This window comes from Motacilla alba, chromosome 6 (genome assembly GCF_015832195.1).
Source record: "Motacilla alba alba isolate MOTALB_02 chromosome 6, Motacilla_alba_V1.0_pri, whole genome shotgun sequence".
NCBI classification, from domain to species: Eukaryota; Metazoa; Chordata; class Aves; order Passeriformes; family Motacillidae; genus Motacilla; species Motacilla alba.
Window position 1 is genome coordinate 31,463,401 of NC_052021.1, and position 20,088 is coordinate 31,483,488.

General features: G+C 37.0%; 1 protein-coding gene across 4 annotated transcripts in view; it reads right to left on the bottom strand.

The window, feature by feature from the left end:
• The window catches only part of ATE1 (arginyltransferase 1), a 68,853-nt gene that overhangs the window by 41,215 nt on the left and 7,550 nt on the right, over positions 1-20,088 (bottom strand). For 2 of the 4 annotated variants that reach the window (XM_038140466.1, XM_038140464.1), the window contains exons 7-10: positions 18,653-18,781; positions 9,485-9,517; positions 3,654-3,835; positions 736-835 (exon numbers count right to left, since the gene is read on the bottom strand). In XM_038140466.1, coding sequence (XP_037996394.1) covers positions 736-835; positions 3,654-3,835; positions 9,485-9,517; positions 18,653-18,781 — 444 coding nt within the window. Of the gene's footprint in view, positions 1-735; positions 836-3,653; positions 3,836-9,484; positions 9,518-18,652; positions 18,782-19,692; positions 19,822-20,088 lie in introns of all 4 variants that reach the window. The other 2 variants (XM_038140465.1, XM_038140463.1) reach the window with 1 other exon arrangement.

Consider the following 20,088-nt stretch of genomic DNA (forward strand, 5'->3'; position numbering starts at 1 on the left):
AGATCTTGTGAACTTTTTATCTTTCCAGATTATTAACAGATAAGAATGGTTATGTGTAAGTGTTCAGCAAATTGCTATCAATGTTCAGTACTCTGAAATTAATACCCAAAAGCAATGATACACTTAAAGAGAAAAGGTACCCCATTCCCAAGATCTAAAACCACAAGAGAGACACTCTTAGGCACTGAGGACTGAACTAAAGTGAAGCCACAAAGCAGCCAGAGTGGTTTCTGTAAATGGTCTGTGGATTCTCCTGATCTTCTCCTCAAAATCTGCTCTGCCTCAAAATCTCTGCTCACCAAACCTCTCACTGGTTTCATGGGCAGAGCCTCTAACAAAAAATAAAGAGTAAAACCCAGCCAAGCCCAAAAAGACATCTTATCACTGCCTGGAGTCACCAAGCAACAGTTACAAATATGCCAGCCTCAAAAAGGAAGAATTTTAGTGTACTGAAAGAGACACTGTAAACATGAGATAGCCAGGTAAGCAAACGACAAACATTATCTGACAGCCTTGAAAACCTCTCTCAAGCCAAGAGGTAATAAATAGCACATGCAACTAAATTGGAAAAAAAAATCCCTAAGCCAAGTTAAATAGTTACCAGCATTCAAATTTAACCATATCAAGTCTACGTTAAAATCCAAAATGACAATTACAAAATATTATATTACTGTGAACACTGTCAAGAGCTTTAAATAACAGCACACTAAGGAAATAAGTGAAAACACACTTTACCTTGTATCTCATTTTGGGGCATGAATGAATGTAGAAACCCATATAATAAAAACAGAGATCAGGAGCTTTTACACAAAGCTGTCTGGTAAAAGCAATTTCCCTGTGAGGGGAAAGAAAAGACTAATTACATTTGAATACAATTCTTAAAGCCATTTTACCTCTTCATATTGAAATATTTTACAGCTACCTGGCTCTTAATCTAGGGCTTATAAAAGGATTTCTATAAAAGAAAAAAATAGCATCATAAACTCCAAACTAATGTTTTTAAAAATCCCAAACATAATAAACTGAAAATCATTACTTGGAAACCTAACAAACAAATCATCAAAATGCACAACACCATGTCAGGCTTAAAAATACTTCCACTTTTGTGTTTTGATTTGCCAACTGTCTGATTTGATATGTAAATAAAAATGAATAAGACCCTCTGTTTAATACATTTCCTGTCAATATTTGTGTACATTGGAATTCTACAGAAACCTGATGGTATTCTGGAATTCTGCTGGTTAACATGGCTCAGGAAAACATCAGGGTATTTTTGAAAAATAAGCTTCAAAGATAAGCCTCTTGTTTGTTCTATCATTTATGCTCCAGCAATCTGCATGTAAAAACATCCATCTTTATGCAACAAAAGGTATTTTTGCCCATCCCATGTTTGTTAGTATGATTTTCTCATTTATTCTGAAAGAAAAATATCAATGTATGCCAAAAAAAGTTTGCTTTTTATTTTACTGGCACAAGGAAAGCACTGTTACTACAAAGTCTCAGCCAGTGCTTCTTCTACAAATGATCATTTTTGCAGCATTTCTATCTGTGTAGATCACTCCTGTAACAAATTGGATAAAAAATGGATGCTGGTTTTATTTTCTGTGTCAAAGGGATAAGAAGATGTCCCTGCTTACTGCAGGGGAGCTGGAATAGATGATCTTTAAAAGGTCTCTTCCAACACAAACTGTTCTCTGATCCAAGATACGAGTACATTCGTATAGGAAGCATCTACAAACACTGGAGGCAATTTATCCCTTAAAATTAAATTACTATTACTCAGTATTTCTTGCTTTTTTTTTTCCTGTGACAAGACTGGCATTTCCAAGCAGTTTCTTCTCCCCTTGCTCTCTGCTTACATCCCCACATATTTCAAATGATGCTCAAATCCCATCCTTTCTACAACTCAGCAGCCACAGTTCTCAGAGTGGCATGAAGTGGAAGTGACAGCAATGCAGTCCAACCTCCTTGGAGTAAAATTGGCAACAGCTTTGAAGGTATCAGATTCCTTTGCAACTTCCTAAGTCCTCCCTAACTCAACTTTTTTCCTCCCCTTTTTGAAAGAAGAACGAGGTTGGCTCCCTCCAGGACTGTTTGGAACTCGTTTTTATTGCCTTAAACACTGCAGAATTTACAAGCTGTTTTTTCACAAGTTGAACCATGCAAGCATGGTGCGGCTACAAAGCTTTAAATTTATTATGTAGAAAATTTAAAATCATTTAAAGAATTCGTAAGCATGGATTATGTCAGTCTGTTATTACATAAAGTAATGTGATATGTAGAAAAAAATACTAAAAAATAATTCTTAGGAGGACTTAGTATTTTATATGTTCATCTTGAAAGGAAAAAATAGTCTAATTTCAACTATCTAACATTTGTAGTGGAATAGTTCTAAAAACTAGATCATTAAGAGAAAAAAAGATCAATTCTAAGTCATGTGGAAAAATGTTGGAACCCCTTTGTTAATTCTGATTAATTTTACAAAATTATCAGATCCTAATCAAAACCCAATCAAATTCAGTTTAGACCTTTGAGATATTAAATTGCAAGTGGTTTATTAATTAGAGAAAAGGTTTATGAATTAATTGTGGTAAGAAGCTTCCTTAGAGTGCTGTTTGTGCTCAAGGTGTGCCATTTACCCGCCCTGGAGGGTGACACTGAACAAGAGCTGAGAAGGTGCCTCTCAGCAGGAGCCCTTGGAGAAAGGGGAAAGCTGGATCTCCCAATTCCAGGGCTCCTTTTGCACCTGACATTGTGCAGTGCAAATCCCCACAGGTGAAAAGATTCATGCTCCAGCTTCTCACACTCCGGCTTGTACATAGACATGTCTGGCACGAGGCTCAAACCCAGCTGCTTTATGAGAACACCACATTTGTCTGTGGCCAACTTATTTCATATAAACAGAGAAGCAAAAAAGGCAAGAAAAAATAGAGTTACTCAAGTATTTCCACTCATTTAGGGTTTGGGTTTTTTTCACTTATAGTAACAATGGAACCATAAAACTGCCTATGGAAGAAAAGCAGTAACTTGCAATCTTACATACAGCTTTTGTTCACAGTGAAAAGCAATACCCACAATTCCTACTGTTTTGCAAGACCATGTTGGATAGTTAATTTAAGGCTTTAAAATTCATAGGATTGCTCTCTCCATCAGGCTTTCTGAAGAGAGATAATGAGATTAACATACCTGCAAAACATACATAGTGCTAGTACAGCAGGAGAGCACTAATTCAGAAGACAACGCTTTTTAGGTACTCTGTTATTTATGATCTCGATGTGCATAAAACTATAAAAGTGATTAATTTCATTTGGTGACTGGGCTTAGAAAAAGGTCAAAGGAAAAATTATTTCTGTTCAGACAAAAAAAGGGGCTTCTCCTGCTGAAACCAAGCAATATTAAATTATTTTCAGTGGCAATAAAAACGAGGCATTTTGTTTCTGCGTGTTTTCTTAACCTGTAAAAGTATTTAGCTAACTAGAAAGTTACATCCCTAGTCAAGGATGACAATTAAAAATTTACCTGGAAGGCAACCAACCCCACAACTACTTTGCTAAAGGTAGTGTTACTAGTATATATTTAGACTAAAAATAAAACTCCAAATTTAGAAACAAGTATTAATTCCATCCAACCAGATAAGGAAAACGTTCTCTTACCGTAACGCAGAGTAGACTCCCAAAGATAAGAAAGAGAAGTCTGGGTCGTAGTACAGATAGACTGAGGACACACAGTAGGGCAGGATATCAATTACACCAACAGCAACTATCTTCCCATCCAGCCAGTACTGCTGGTGGAAGGAGCCATAGCCACATTCTGGTCCGTTTGGGGCATGTTCTGCCTAAATAAGAACACGAGAGGGATTAACTCCCTGACAGAATTTCAGTATGAAAATAATTGTAAAGAGAATTTCAACACCTAAGTAAATACTGTAAAAATTTTTGCTGGCCACCTGTATTTAGAAAAAACGAAAAAAAGGCATTTGAAAGGCAGGGAAAACAATGTTAGTTACTGGAACTTTTGTGCCCTTTGCTGTTCTCACAATGGGTATAACCCACATATCACACACCCCAAACATGAATCTGAAATAGCCTCTGCCATCCAGCACTTATGGTACTTCAGCAGGGAAAAAATTCCAAAGGAAAATTCAACTGAGGCTGTTCCCAAAATGAAAATTCCTTAAAATATAATGGCTTTCTAATCAATAATAAATTAAATACACTCTTCTTGATCCTTATCCCAAGGTTCTTATCTGGATTTGGATCCATGGAATCCTCAGGAATTTTTTCCCAAGTTTTCACCAAGGAAAAAATTCCAAAGAAAAACTCAACTGAGGATGTTCCCAAAATGAAAATTCCTTTAAGAAATCAAGGATTTATATCTAATTATAAATTCAAATAAGATTTATATCTAATTATAAATTCAATTATAATTCAAATTCAAATAATTTTGAATTTGACAAACCAATGTGCTTCTTCAAGTTATTAAGGAATTTTTACAGGCCAACCTGGTGCTTCCAACACTCCCTGTCACAGCAAGGACCTCCAGGTTCTCTCTTCTACACCCCCAAGCACTGGAAGCACTTTAGCCATAGAAATTGATTTCCTTAAAGTGGAAATTAAATTTATTTCAGATGACTACTTATAAAAAAACCTGAGCAGCTCATTCTTTATGTGATGTTTACTCTCTATAACTAACAAAACGCCTTTTATCCAAAAACCTGAAACTGTGTGGCAACAAAATTTGTGGAACCTCTTCTTTGTCAGTCCACATCAGAGCAAATCCTGCAAGAACACCAAGGGACTGCTGTTGTTGTGTGCTGTGGTTTTGGATGTGCACTGAAGTTTGACTCTGGATGGGGTAAAGCACCTCGAGCCAGAAACTGATGCTTGAAGTTAAGAAGAAAATGATCTCCCTAATTTAAACTGTATTACACAACCAACTCTGGCATGCCATTTTCTCCCACGTCAAGTTTACTTTAATCCTGAATTCCACTGTGCTCAACTTAATTATCCATCTAGTCATGTTTTTCACTGCATTGCCAGGTCTTCAGAAAGCTGCTTCTCACTCAATAAATCTGACAATATTGCCTGCTATTACCAACTGTTTTGCATTACATCAGCAGAAGGTGGGTTTAATCAAGTATTTTGATACAGTAGCCCTGATTGAAGAGATGATAGGCAGGAGAAGTTACTCTAATTGGTACCACATGTGTCAAAAGAAATCAATCACGTGAGCAAAAATCATTTCAACTGGCTTACCCAACCAGCAAGTCCCAAAATAAAGGCCACATAACAATATGTTTGAATTTTTATACAGTTATATACCATAAAACTAAATGTGGAGCTACGAATACTCTAAAAGTGAAACGATGAAACGTTTGAGAGCTCCATCTGCAGTATGTGAGAACATTAAACCCAGACACAGCATATTGAACTCAGCTTTTCTTGTTCAGGTAAAGCCCACTTATCCAACAGGAATGGTTTCATTCAGTATCATCAACTTTTCAACAGAGCCAAATGAAATCACATGGTCAGTGGTAACATTTTTAAGCAGGGACACAGTCAAGTAAAAGGTGTTCTCTAAGGATTTCTCAGCACAGGTTGAGTTCCCTTCTCAGAGTGCAGTCAGTGACAGAAAAATGAACCATCTCAAAGCCATGGGGAGATGTGGTTGATAATAGAACACAGACTTGCTTAAATAGGTTTCAGTTAAAACAGATTTTCTTTCTTAGTCAAAAATCCATCATATAGGATTTAATGAATGTTAAAGAAGATAGTCTAAGCCACCATGGAAAAGATTTTCACTCAAAGCAAAGTCTTCTGAACTTAAACAAATGCTGTGTCTGTGGGTGACCCCAAACCTCCAAAGAGCAGCACATGGATTTGGTCACTGGACCTCTGCAAACTGAGCATTAACATCAGTTAAAACTTTTGGTAAAGCACAATCTGCAGTTATTTCACTAATGCAATTACAGTGAAATGTCATGAACATAAGAGAGTCTATGTTCTGGAACAAACATAATGAGCACAGCACTGATCTCAGGCAAAACAGACAGGGATCTCTGTTACATTAAGCAAATAAAATTTTAAAAAGAGTAAGGTTTCCCTCCACCTTCAAAAATTCTCATACAATGTAATCCTTTGTAATGCTTGTCAGTGTTACATTTTCTCCCATTCCTCAATGAATACTTGGCTCTTTTAACTTGATTTCCTGTGCACTATCCAGGCAATTTGACCTGAAACAGGTCTAGAGTATGAAACATTTTCCTGAAGCAGGCTACACCATTTCACACCACTGACATCTCCACTGGGACTGTGTCTGTCAAGGGCGATGGAAAATATACCAGTGACATCAGGGGGGCAAGCCCCACCAGAAAGGGTTTATCTTATCTACCCAAAATTATACACTAGCCCTGGAATCAGTCCAGAAGGACCAAAGTATTTAAAATTAACAGTTTATAGCCCTACTTCAGTATAATGAATTATTACAATCTGATGATATTGAAAAAAATCCAGGACAAAATGGAAACAACAATTTTCTCTCCAATGTTTACACTGTCATGCAGAGAAAAATACAACATATTCCATTTTCATTCTACCTGTCTTCATAACAAGCTAGCTAATGATTCCATTAACATGTCTGATTGCTCACATTTTATAATCCATTATTAAAATTTAAATATTTAACAGAGCTGGCATTATATATAGCCCAATTAGTACCTCAGTGTACTAACTGCTCATAATTGAACTGCAATGATGGTGAGAGCACTAGAATTTCTTCAAAGCACATTGGTCAGTCTTTAATATTATCAGGTATTTTGCTTATTATAATAATTATAAAAATTTCTGTATTATAATTACCAAAAATGGGTCCTGCCTGTACAATGCATGATTATTTTTTCTCTGGGAGGCTTCATGAAATTTCTGATTTTCTACCTTTCCATTTTACCCTCTGCTGTGCATGGAGGGAAGAGGAAGATATTAAATTTATGCTATCAAAGTAAAAAAAAAAAAAGCCAGGAGACCCTTGACTTCTCTGCTCTAGTGGAAATTATTTGCCAAATCAGCAAAGTGATTAATTCCAGCAGTTCCTTTCCCAATGGCACACACACAAACCTGCCATATGGTAGATTTCTATGTCTTGGTTAGCAGCACATTTCCTTTCCAGAACTCTGTCCTACTTCCCTTAGGGATTAGTAGGAGAATCCTAACAGAGCCTGACTGGAAAAGTCCAGAATTTGAGCTACACTGCATCAAATGTGAGTCAAATATCACCTTCTTAGAAGGTGGTCCTGGGAATTACAGGCTTGTAATGGTCTCACTTATTAGCTCTCCTAAAAATGAAAACATATCAATGAACAAAACAATGCAAAGCAGAGGCTGATGTGCTTTTTGAAGGGCAAAGACTGAGATTCACAAACATCTTTCAGTTCTTTAGAATCCAAAGGCATCTCAGCATGGTTAATGAGAACAAATGATCATTTGCATAACAGAAACCAGATCACTTTCCATCCTGCTGGATCTATTACATTCTCCGGTGAAGACTGAATGATGCTGCAGCAAACCAAGATGATGATTCTGAAGTATTCAGGATGGTCACAAAAGAGCTGCATGTAAATAGCTCCAGAAAGATCCTACAGCACTGAGTGATCAAAAAAGGCAGAGGAGATACCAAATGTTCACAAACCCATGGAGCATAAGTGCATGCTGGAAAACATATTGCTATAGGCACACCCAAAACAATGGGCATAAATCAGCAGCTCTTTCAAAGAGATGATTCTGACAACAGTTTTAGAAAATTGTCAGTTTAATGCTTAACATCAGTCAGGATGGAGAAAAATTTCCAAGCGGCAATTAGAGAATATTTTGAGAATAAAGCAAAATTATCCCTCAACTGCCTAACACCATGGTCCATCTGAGTGCTGAGGCTCCTTCCAGCTGCTATTTCAGGACAAGATGGAGCAACTTGGGCAGGACAAACACTGAGATGACCATCAGTGATGCTGACACAACTGGTCCCTGACATTCCCCTTACTCACTGAGCACCAAAAATAAGGTGGATCACCCTGAACAGTCTGGATTTCCCTTGGAACTTTGTCCCAAGAATCCCCCACCCTGGCAAGAGCAGGGTCCAAGCCCACAGAGCTCTGGCTGAGTCCTGCTGGCTGTTCCCTTGTGCTGAACCATGACCACCATTCCACATCTGCCTGTGGGAACTGCTAAAATGGCAAATGGTTAAATGCAGCCTCTAAAATCAGAGGATGAATTAAAAAAAAGCTTCAAACAATTCTCTTTCTATTATGCTGTTTACTGCTAGAAAACTGTCTAGTTTTCTGCTACTTCATACTGTATCTTTTCTTTAAAGCATTCATTTTTCTCTGCCAGAGCTCATAGCCAAAACAGAAACCAAACTGGATAATAAAATGAGGAAATAAAAAAGACAGGAAGAGTTTGGGTGTTCATACTATTTGCAGCTAATGATAACATTTAAAACTCAAAAAATTACAAATTGAAAACATGTAGGGCTTAAATTTTATTTTAAATTATTTTTGTTCAAAAGGGTAAACAGACTACACACTGCTAGATTCGCTTGTGGCAACTGTTTCAGAATAAAGAATTTCAAGAATCCTTTGGCCTCTGATATATAACCCCTTTTATTTAACTTCATCTAATTGAAGACATCTGTAGTGGTGCCACACAAAATTTAATTCAAGCTTCGAAATGTCAATAAAAAGTGTCTGTAAGAAACAATATGGGTATAAAGCTGGCAGGGTAGTGTGCATCAACATCTACGTAGCCATACAAAATTAAGATTATAATGGCAGTCTGCTGCACGAGTTGACGAGGTGATAAAAGCCCTTTTCCTATAAAGTCTAATGAGCTCTATTACTCTTCAGCTTTCAGGAATGCAAAGGCCAGTGGACTCAGCAGAGAAAAGCAACAAACTCTGCACACATGGATTCACTCAAAGTGCAACAGATCAAATTACCAGTGTAATTACTATAACCTGACAATTTCATTACAGTCACGCCGTCCTGAGCTCTTTGAGACTAACAAGAAAGACACTGCAAGGAATCCATGGCAGTTTGCTCACTTGAAATGAAGGAACAGCATCTCTCCTCAACTTTTACCTCAAACTGTAGTCAAATACAAGTTTAGCAAGTTATTTAGTAATTCATTCTTTTCCTTTCATAGAAATAAATCAAAACCCATGAAAGACACGGCCTTTTGTGCTTCTATTTTTAAATGCAGTGCTATGAAATTCAGTGGGAGCTTATTACCCAGCAAAGGAGTCCTCAGGCTCCTGTGGAAACACAGCAGAATCCTCCTTACCAGTTGGTGGAGACAGGAATTCTGTGCCAGCCACCTCCACCACCTCTAAGCACGGCTGGCTGTCTACAGAGAGCATAGAGGACACTCATACATTCATTAAACAAAATAAATTAAATACATCCATTTCAAAACTGCCATCCTGAATGAATACATACCTCCAGAGGGGAATCACAGAGGAATCGTGTGAACTGCACCGAGGAAGGTTCAGCAGTAGCATGGGCCCAAGAAAACAGCCCCAACATGCAAAGCAGAAAAAGAAAGAAAACCATCAGCAGTGCATTAGGATACATTAATATTTAAATATACTCTTTCACATACATATATTCGAAAAGCATCATCAGACTTTGTTTATGGAAATTTCATTTAAACCCTTAAACTCTCACATTCTCTTTAGAAGTACAAATAAACCTAATTATTAACCATGCAAAGTACTTCATTTTCTATAAAACAGAAGAGGGTTTTTAAAAATGTGATGTGAGAGAATTACCACCCTGTAATACAGGTCTGTTTCTGCCTCCTTTATTTTAAATTACACATTACCCTCCTCTGTGACTCATTGCAACAGGGAATCTTTTCCCATTGTTCCATTGATATCTCCCTTATCACCAAAGCATGGGACCCTCATACCTCTTAACAGAAATTAATTAATTTACATTCAAAATTAAAAGCAAGCTCATTTTAATTTTAAGGAAGAGAAAGGGCGAAGAAAAGAAAGAAAATCAACCTCCTGAAAGTGCAAGCATTTCAAACCTGGATTTTTGCCTCAATACAAAATGATGTGCTGCTGATAATTACCCAAAAAGGCAATGCTTTAATGATCTGGAGCTTGTCCAAGAGTCTTAGAGTAATAAAATACAATACTTATTCACTTACTATCATTTACTTATTTGATACAAACACTTCCTTATTGGTGGAGTCCACATTAAACACGTTGCAGAGTTCTGGTATTTAACCCCAAACACTCCCTTGTTAAATAACTACTTTAATACACAGTTTAATTCCCCCTCTTGTAATGGCTGGGTGATTTAATAAGTCAGCAGTTCCCACACTGCAAAGCAATAGTAAATAGGAATCTTTAATTAAAAGTTATATTAAAAAAATACATATGGACACCTACAAAAACCTGACTGTTGTCAAGATTTTGTTGTCAAGAATTCCATTAGGTTCTGAGATTATTAGTTCTGAGATTGTTGCTGCCTCATCTCGCTGATCTTGTCCTGCTGATCTATGGATTGGTGGGAAACCTTTGGACACAGAAATTATGGAAGAACACAGAATTTCTATATTGCGATGGCGAAGGCAGGGGATTGTACATTTCCTGCAATTTGCCATTTCAGATCTAGTCACTATCACTCTAATTACTCAGAGTTTGGAAGAACAAATGACTGAGGTATCTTAATTAAATTGTAGAATTATTTTGGTTTGGTGGATAAGGGAAAAAAACACCAATAATATTTAAAGGAAAAAAAAAGATAATTAAAATTTTGAATTGTTGAGTTATTTTCCTGAAGTAAAAATACAGTTACAAATTCCTACACTATGAGTGCATCCAACCCCACAGCCAGTGGTTTTAGGAAGTGCAGGTTTCATAAAAAACAAACCATGTGCAATTAATTTTCATGTCAGAAGACTCCCAATAGTTCCTGATCTGTAACTTTAGATGTAGAGTGCAAACTAAACCCTATGCTGAGAAATCTGAGCCCACGACACTTTTCAAATAGTTTCATCAATTCTCCAGGCCCTGCTGCCCAATCCCTTGGCTCTGAGGCTGAAGGGGAACTTTTGAATTTTACTTTTGAATTTTTAACTTCTGCTGTTACAGCTGCTAGAAAGGAATTCTTAACTGCACCTGAATTTGTATTACAATCTTAAGGATAAAAAAAAAACCCACTGCAAGTCTTGTAATAAATTATTTCACCTGATGATATTGGTGAAGTTCAGAGGTCAGATAATTATTTTAAACTAGTCTATACATTTATGTAAAAAAGAAGAAAACATTTAATGCAGCTTCTAAATTCACAAATTCATCTAACACTGCAAGATTATTATGAACACAATTAAAAATTATTCAATAAAGCATGAAAGAAATACAGCCAAAAGCTGATGTGGTATGTAAAATAACTCAATATGTCACACAAACACAATTCAAATTCCTTTCACAAAGCCATGCCTTCCTAATTTTAATTTCCAACTGATTTACATAAACTTTTAAAAGCTTTATAATATATAAGAAATCCACATCATTTTTACTTTGGTGCAAGCTAATTACAGCTACCAGAAGGAATCAACTCAACAACAGGGAGTAAGTTTAAACACAATTAATAAAACTAAGAAGAAACATATCACTGAGAATGAAATCAAAGGGAGAAAAAAAGGCAGAAAAATAAAAAGCAGGTTGGGTTGAACCCAAAGCTTCTTTCCAGAGTAAGAGCACGTGCACAGCTTTAAAAAGAGGTAATAAAGCAGAGTGTTAACACCTGCTCCCTTTTACACAGGGGGAAGAGATTCAGGAGCTAAACTGGAATGGGTTTCACCTCGCAGCTCGGGGATTCCTGATGTCACAGGAGGACACCACGTCCTTCTCAGAAACCTTCCAGGTGTCAGCAGCAGGAGCTGCACAATTATCTGAGATCTTCCACAAAAAGCATTCCTTTATCATCCCCCCTTTGACAGTATTAAGAGTTTGCTCATATTTGCAATTCACTGCCAAGGAAAGCTGAGTACTTGCCCTTTTTTTGGGGATACAGGATGAAGGATAGGCAATGGATATGGGATTTGTCCTTGTTTTTGTTTTTTAAAATCCAATCTCTGAATGGGATTAAAAGGAACCAAGGATTTTGGTCACATGGCTTTTTTGCTTTGTTTTTCACAGAGGTGCAAGGCTCATAATGAACTGGAAAATAAAGATGGCAAGTCATAAAACCTGCAAATGCAGTACATCACTTCCATGCTGCCATATTTTGACTGAAATTATCTTCCTTACCCAAAATGGATCAGAATCAGTCTCAACCATAAAGTTGTGCAGTGAAAAAGGAAAAATAAGTCAGTGTTGCAGTAAGGCGAGGAGCAGCTGCTAACAACCCTCTCCCACAGAAAAGAAAACAACAAACCAAACAATAAAAACAAACTAGCTAGGAAAATACATTGAAATTGAGCTGAAAAATGAACTAAATTCTTTAACTTTCTGTAGAAATCAGGAAAATGGGACGAAATGTAGCATTTTTACAGGAAAAGATGGTGCAAACCACCCTTGAACCAGACAATAAATTAGAGTTCAGCAGAGGAATCAAAGACTTATCCCAGGGCTGGCTCTATTCAGCATTTTCAACAACTGCTCACAAAAATACAGACGTGCAAAAACAACAGAGCTTCAGAGATATCAACAGATCTGAAGGTGAAGAAAGAGCCTTCAGAAGTAGAAAGAAGGATTTAAAGTTTACAATGGAAAGAGGGATTTCAAGTTTAAATGCACGTCTCAAATGTAGTTTTTAGTGCAAGGATGAGACTAATGAAATTGTACATTTCAGTTACAATTTCAATTCCTTTATGGAGTGACACAAGTCACTGTGGCTTTTTGGCTCAGAAAAAAACTCCTCTCAGTATACTGGAGGTTTATCAGTATTACAGTAAAGATTATTTAGTTTTACATGGATTTACCTAGAAAACGCAGGGGCAAAATCAAGAATATAAACTGAGATGCAAAAAGAATCTGAACTGAAAAGATATGACTGTGGACAAGATATTTAATTGTCTGGATGCCTAAATTCTTTTGCTGTTATAGGCATTTCATGATAATATCCATGAATTCACAGCACTGCAGTCACAAGGGCCACACAGATAAACAGAAGGCACTGGGCTGATATAGAAATAATCATTCAAATTCCTAAAGTCAGAGCTACCAGGATGTGAAATCCAAGTCCTCTGCAGTGAGATGTTCTACCATGGCTTCCAGGAGCTGAATAAAAATGTACAGAAGGCTAAAAATAACCCCAAAGGCTATTGATTTTTAAGCATTCTCACACTGGAATATAAGAGAGGAAACTAGGTTAGGGAGACCTAAAAGTTTGCAACTGGCTGCTGATACCAGTTTGGAACTGATCAGAACATGCTCCTTGGCATTTCTCAGACTACTCACTCAGTTTTTTCTTTTGATTCAAGTGGATTCCTGGGAAGCAATTAAAAAAAAAAAAAAAAGGGGAGGGTGAAAGAAAAACCCCATTCTGCATATTTCAGTAATTTTTTGCACCTTTTCAAACAGTGTATCTTTTGTGTGTCCTGAAATTCTTTTCTTCCAAGACAAATATTTAGCTAAGCACAAAGCAAAGAGAGAGTCCAGCTACTTTCACAGAGGGAACAGACAGATACTGTTTTTCTACAAGTTTGTCATTATGAAACCCTTGTGAAAAGTTAAATAAAACGTTTGCTTCAGGAGCAATAGCAATAAACTGTTCACTCTTGCTCTCTCTGGAAACTACTGTAGGATTTTTATGATCTTTTATGGAAATGTTTTCTAGCTTGTGTAGCTGCCACATAGCTTGCTTCAGTTACACTTCAGCTGGGTTTCCTAAAGACAGACTGCTGTAAAATGACTTGAGGATGCTGACACTGGGGCAGAAATGTGACGCCTCTGATGAGATGAAACTTCATTAAGAACTGCTAAAGACACCCTCTGTTCTATCCAAATTAGCCATTGATTATTTCACTGGGATCAAAATTTCCTCCTCCGCATGAAAAGGCCAAAAAATGTTTTGACTGTATTTGTTCCAGGTAAAATCTTTGATACAGATCTCCACAGTTCCACACCCATACCTATAATTTTATTTATCACATCACTTCATCTAAAACACAAGAGATTCAGGTGGCAAAATGTTCTGAAATATCTATCTGAAATGATCTAAATGTTCTGAAATACCTATCTTCAGGTACTTGATAAATCATCCTGAAGCTGGGGTACAGTTGGATCACAGCCTCTTCCAGGTGATTTGTATTCTGCAAGGCCCTCCCTGCATTTCCTACCCAGAGACAGGGATTTTTGGTGCTGAGGAAGAGTTAAAACATTTGTAGATAAGGCCTGCTCTTAGCAAAGCACAGACAAGCCATTACACAGCTTCCATAAATCCAGTGGAATTGGATCACCCAAAGAGCCAAATCTTGGTATTATACAAGACACAAGTCCATTCTCCTTATTCTCAGATCATCCTTCCATATATTAATCTACACATTTTCTCCCAGAAATATAACCAAAGGCTATTAAAAGTTACTCAATTTAAAAATTAGACTCCAAATCCATATTTATCTATTTCTCTGCATGAATTATTACAATAAAGCTGTATTAGCCTTTATTATTTTTCTTATGAAAAATGAAAAAAAAAGGGGACAAACCCTCACTCACACGATTTTTTTGCATAATTATTTTACTCTTGATACGCTGATCAGCTCTATAATTTATGCTCCAACTGATCTTTCACTGATGCCACAGAGTACCAAGGTTATTTCAATATAAGGATGCTCAGCCTAGTCTCATCTCTCTGCTCATTAGAGGTCTCCATTTCTCAGTTTTTCTAAGCTTTTGTGATTTAAATTTCTTTTCCTTATACCTTGACCCATTTCACAAAATAAATATAACCACCACTAAGCCAAGAAATAACCCAAACAAATAAACCCTTGCAATTGATTACATTTGTGGGGGGTTTATAAGTTACAGACACAGCTCCTCATGCTAAGCATGATTACATCTTCCACTGCTTTAAAAACAAGAAAACAAAAACGAAAAGCCATTGAATAACAGCTCTGTTACACTGGGAATGGGACCATCATTTTGAACCTGAGATAAAGAGCCACATCAAGCATTTTCATAAAGGGTCAGAAGAAATGCAAAGAATGGGACAAAGACTAACCCAGATTGTTCCAATGGCTTCCAAAAATGAGCACCTCAGGAACTCGGCTAAGTCAAGAGCAGCCCTAGGTAAACTTCTCCAATAGGCAGGGATACACCTATCTGCCTATTTGCCATTATTTTATTTGAACTCCCTCATGACTATTCATACTTCAACTTCACAATCTGTTCAGGCTCCCCCTAATTCATCTCATTTTCTCCAATAACTATAATAAAAATACATATATTCCTCAAACAGTGGATGCCCATGCATTTACACAGTAGCTTAATAAGGTCTTGTGCTCCCACAGAGGAAAACTGAAAAATCAATTTTTCCTCAGCCCTATTTAAGAGCAAGTACTATAAAGAAACCTTCAATAAGAAAATTGTCTGCTATGTTTTTCCTCAGGACACCAATTCCATACAATACAAACATGCTGACATAAACATTCTTCAGTGCCAACAACTTTGTGTAGCATCAGGAATTGACTCCACTCCAAAGCACAGACACAGCCAGGTCAGTTTTGAAGCTGAATTCCTGCAGCAGGTGATCAAAACCTCTTGAGAGAGGTGAGAGGATTTCCTGGGTAAATTCAACTCCTACCAGACCAACTAAGAAAAAAATGGCATAATGGATATTTTAAAAGACCATGCAGAAGAAAGTTGTGGCTTTGATGCCAAGATAAAAGCCAATTAGAATTTTTTTCTCTTGCAAGCTAAACTGGTTTTAATTCCAGAAGCAAGGAAATATTTCAAACTGTTCCCAGAATATTAACATATTTGGGAGAGAGACAATATATTTTCACCTTACTCAATGCTCTCCTTGCCAATGAAAGAGGAACAGAAGATTCTGGTGATGCTTCCATAGAAAGCAAAGTTTCATCACAAGTCTGGAACTTGGGAAAAGTTGATTTCACAGGTTTCTACCTTGCTTTTTATTAGAACAAACAGAAGTCACTGCCTCACTCAGGAATCAGTACTGCATCACCAAAATGTGCTGCAGGATTCTCCCCAGCAAAATCTCCAATTATTTTTATAACCACACTGTAATGAAAACTGTGCAGTCTTCAGCATGGAAACAGAAAAAGAAAAGGAGGAAAAGGCAAAATTTAAAAGAGACTCAGCATCATGAAGGGCACCAAAACACTAATTACCACTGGGGTCAAACTGGCATTAACCAGAGAGTGCCCACAAGTTCAATTCCACAATTCCCTGCCCTGAAAATCCTCTGCTCTCCCTTCTCACATAAACTCCTGATGGAAAGCTTTATTTCCATTACTGAGGTGCAAAAAGGCCTTCTCCACACTCACTGAGCAATAATCAGCTTCATTGTTCACATATTTTTTGTTACTATTGTGAACATTTTTATAGTTTTTCCCATTAGTGTTATTCTCAAATAACCACCAAAATTCTAAATTGATTTTCAGAATTGCTTTTTAATGTAATAAGGTTAATATTAAACTAGCCTCGCAACAGATAGTGCATTGTAATGCCAACAATCTAAGAATATATTCCCAAAAGAAATTGTTAATATGTCCCATAACAATCTCTGTATGATTCTGAATTTAAATATAGGCAGGCTTCTAAATATGAAGTGGTAATATAAAACTAAAGACTCTCTCTAAACTAGAAACTTTTCAAACACAAAAGTGTGCAGGACTCTTCCCTAAAAAAACCCCAACAACCTCACAGAGTAGTTTGCACAAAATAAAAGTGAAAAAATCCGGGATATTTGCCAGTTTCAAGTGAAAGCAGACTTCTTACTATCCTGATAAAAAGTCCTGTGTATAGGAGAGAATTTTATTCCCTTTGCTCAAAAAATTCCTCTGTTCCAAATTGTCTGTATGATATATTTAAAAGTCTGAAAAAGAGGAAGCAGAAAAGTTTTGAGGTCTTACAAGCAGCATTTTCCACCCTCTCAATAACTTGGATCACTTTTACCCTATTTGGTACCTCAGAAGTGACTCAGATAACTCTCTTACCACACAAATTCAATATTAAAAAAAAGGCTTCTAAACTACATGAAAACACATTTTTATGTAAAGCATTCTTCAGTTTACTTCCTGCAGAGATCAAATACAAAATGTTGATTGACGGGAGACTGTTAGATCCTAATTGTGAATTTAATGGCCAGGCAGTCTCATGGGCACTAAATATGACTTAGCAAGTCTGAAAAAGAACCTGAATTCAAACCCATCAGCATCAAACCAAGGTTTTACATTCAGTAGATGCTTCAGAGAAGGCTTCATGTTTCCCCTGGAATTATCTAAGCCTGCACAAACATAAGGCCAAAGAGAGGAGATAAAGGCAAAGCAGGGAAACCCCTATGGCAAGTAATAAGGAAAAAGAGGATAAAAATCTGTTACACTATTAGCAGTGAACAGAAATCCATCTCCTTCCAACAGCAATTCCCAGGACAGCCTTTACACCTTCAGGTGGTGGAAACTTGACTGTCCCTGGCACATCTTTCCAGGCTGAAATGCTTCCATCAGAGCAGAAAAATCAAGTCTCTAATCTGCCCAGGTAATGCTGGGTACAAATCTAGTAAATAGCTCAGTCTCTCTTGGCATGCCTCCAATTTTTACATTTTTATAATTAAACCCACTTAGGCCAGCAATTATAAAAAGGGTAGAGACTACTACTTACTGTTATGAGACCTATTATTTTACTAAACAAAGTGAAATGGATTTTATGGCTTTCCAGAGTAGCATTACAGACATCTCACAAAAAATACAAAAACCCAGCTCTCCTTACAGTCTTGAACTAAAGCCAAAAATTATGATGTGGTTTTACAATTCTACCTGGAAAGCAGCCCCAGTTTACAAGGTTTCACTTCTGCAGGTAGTTCACTCTCAGGAACAGAAAATCCTGACTAGTTGACCAATAATAAAGCTGCACATCTGCAGTAGACAGAAGTGAGGGATCTGAGGCAGCATTCTCATTAATTCTGCAAATGAGGAGGTTGTGCCACCTGCCAGAGAAATGGAGAACTGCTTCTTGTTCAGAACCCCACGAGTATTTTTAATTATTTTCATTTATTAGATCAGAATTATCCTCTGTAAACACCCTTTTAAGAGCAGGTTTATCCATATGCAACATATTCTCATCAAGCCTCAGATGATCAGCTGGTGAAATATTTTTGCACTATCCCTTCTGTAAAGATGAGTTCCAGTTGATCAGTGTGCTTAACAATGGAATGGGAATTAAACTGAGATTTTTTTAAACCTTCACCTGTTAAATTAAGCGAGAACACAAAAAATTAGGGAGAAACATAAAAAAGGTACCAAAGAACTTAAAAGCAGAAGGATGATTTTGCCATCAAAAAACCTCAGAAAGGGCAATTTCAATGATTTCATATTTAGATTAGCTCTAAGAGACAGCATTTCCCAGCATCTAGGTGTGCATTTGCAGAAGCTGTTGGCAGAAAGGTGCATGCAGTGAACTGTACCTCGTTCTCCCCACAGTCAGAAGGTGTGTCCTTGTGTACAGACATCTGATACTTGGCAAATAAAGTGGCAGATTGGTTGAAGGATGATTTGAACTGGGGGTCCTCAAAGGAGACGGGTACTAACCTCACCTTCAGAGCAAGGGAAATAGAAGCATTCTGTTTTGAGTGCATGTCATCAGATAATCTGCTTCTGAAGGTCAGGCTAGCGAAAGATCTCCTCCTATGCACTTCAAAGCCTCTGAAGTCAGTTTGCTACCCTAAACATAATAATAAAATAACTTCCTATTTTTACTGATATCTAACAATCAACTACAAATTTTAGTTTTATTGCACAGTCTCAAGGACTTCTTAAAACATTTCATTTTAATCACATCACTCATTGATTGCCCTGGTCCAACAATTTCTTGTTCTTGCTACATAGTCTGTTTCTCCAAACTCATGGTTTTTTGGGTTTTTTTGTTCCATATAGAACAGAGATGTAACACATCTGACAGTTCACTCTTGCACTCCACCTATTCATTGCAGGAAGCAGCAACAAAGTGTAAATTTAGATGGAGTGCACAGGTTACTTTTTAAAGGCTTAAATTGAAACTGAAGAGAATTCTTTCACTCTGGTGCACCTTAAACCAACAATTTGTGTGTGTGATAAACTTTTGCTCACATGTTGGCCCTGATCATTGTATCCTTCTTATGGAAACACTCAAACCAAAGCCAAGGAGAACAGTTACCAGGCTGAGTGTCCAGCTGGATTTAGTTCTTATGAGCTTTGTATTTTTAAGGCCCATCTCTATCTCCAAGAGCCTCATCCTCTCCAATTCTTACCCAACAGCATCCATAACTTTTCTGCCTGCAACTAAAACCAAATATTTGTGGCACTCACAAAGAGGTATCAAGAGTTTGCACTTTCAGGATGTTGATTTTATTAGATACAGTATTTTACAAGCTCCTGAATATACCATGGATATAAAATCCACATTTGTTTCTCCTAGAAACAGGAATGGAGGGGAAGCTTTGCATAAAATTAAATTTGGCCTTCTGACCTGATTTATGGTTGGTTTATCAGGTGGGTCCTTGTGAATGACCATCTGGTAACGTTTATAGACCTGGTAAGACTCCTGAAATGTGGCTTTGAACTGTGAACTTGGTGGAGATGATCTCACCACCCTCACCTTCAGAAGAAGTTAAACACATTCATTATTAAAATATCATGCAATGACTATACATTTATACAAAACATAAACATCACAATAGAGAGAAATTTTATCCTCCTGCAGAAGGGCCATCACAAATTAATTACTATTAGCCAAGAGTCTTCTAATTCTCCAGCTCAATTTATGCTACTGAAGGCTTTTAAATTGACACCGAATAACACAGAAGGTTTTCAAACTGCAAATTAACTAAAATGCCTAGAGAAGAACTACACAATTTTCAGGAAA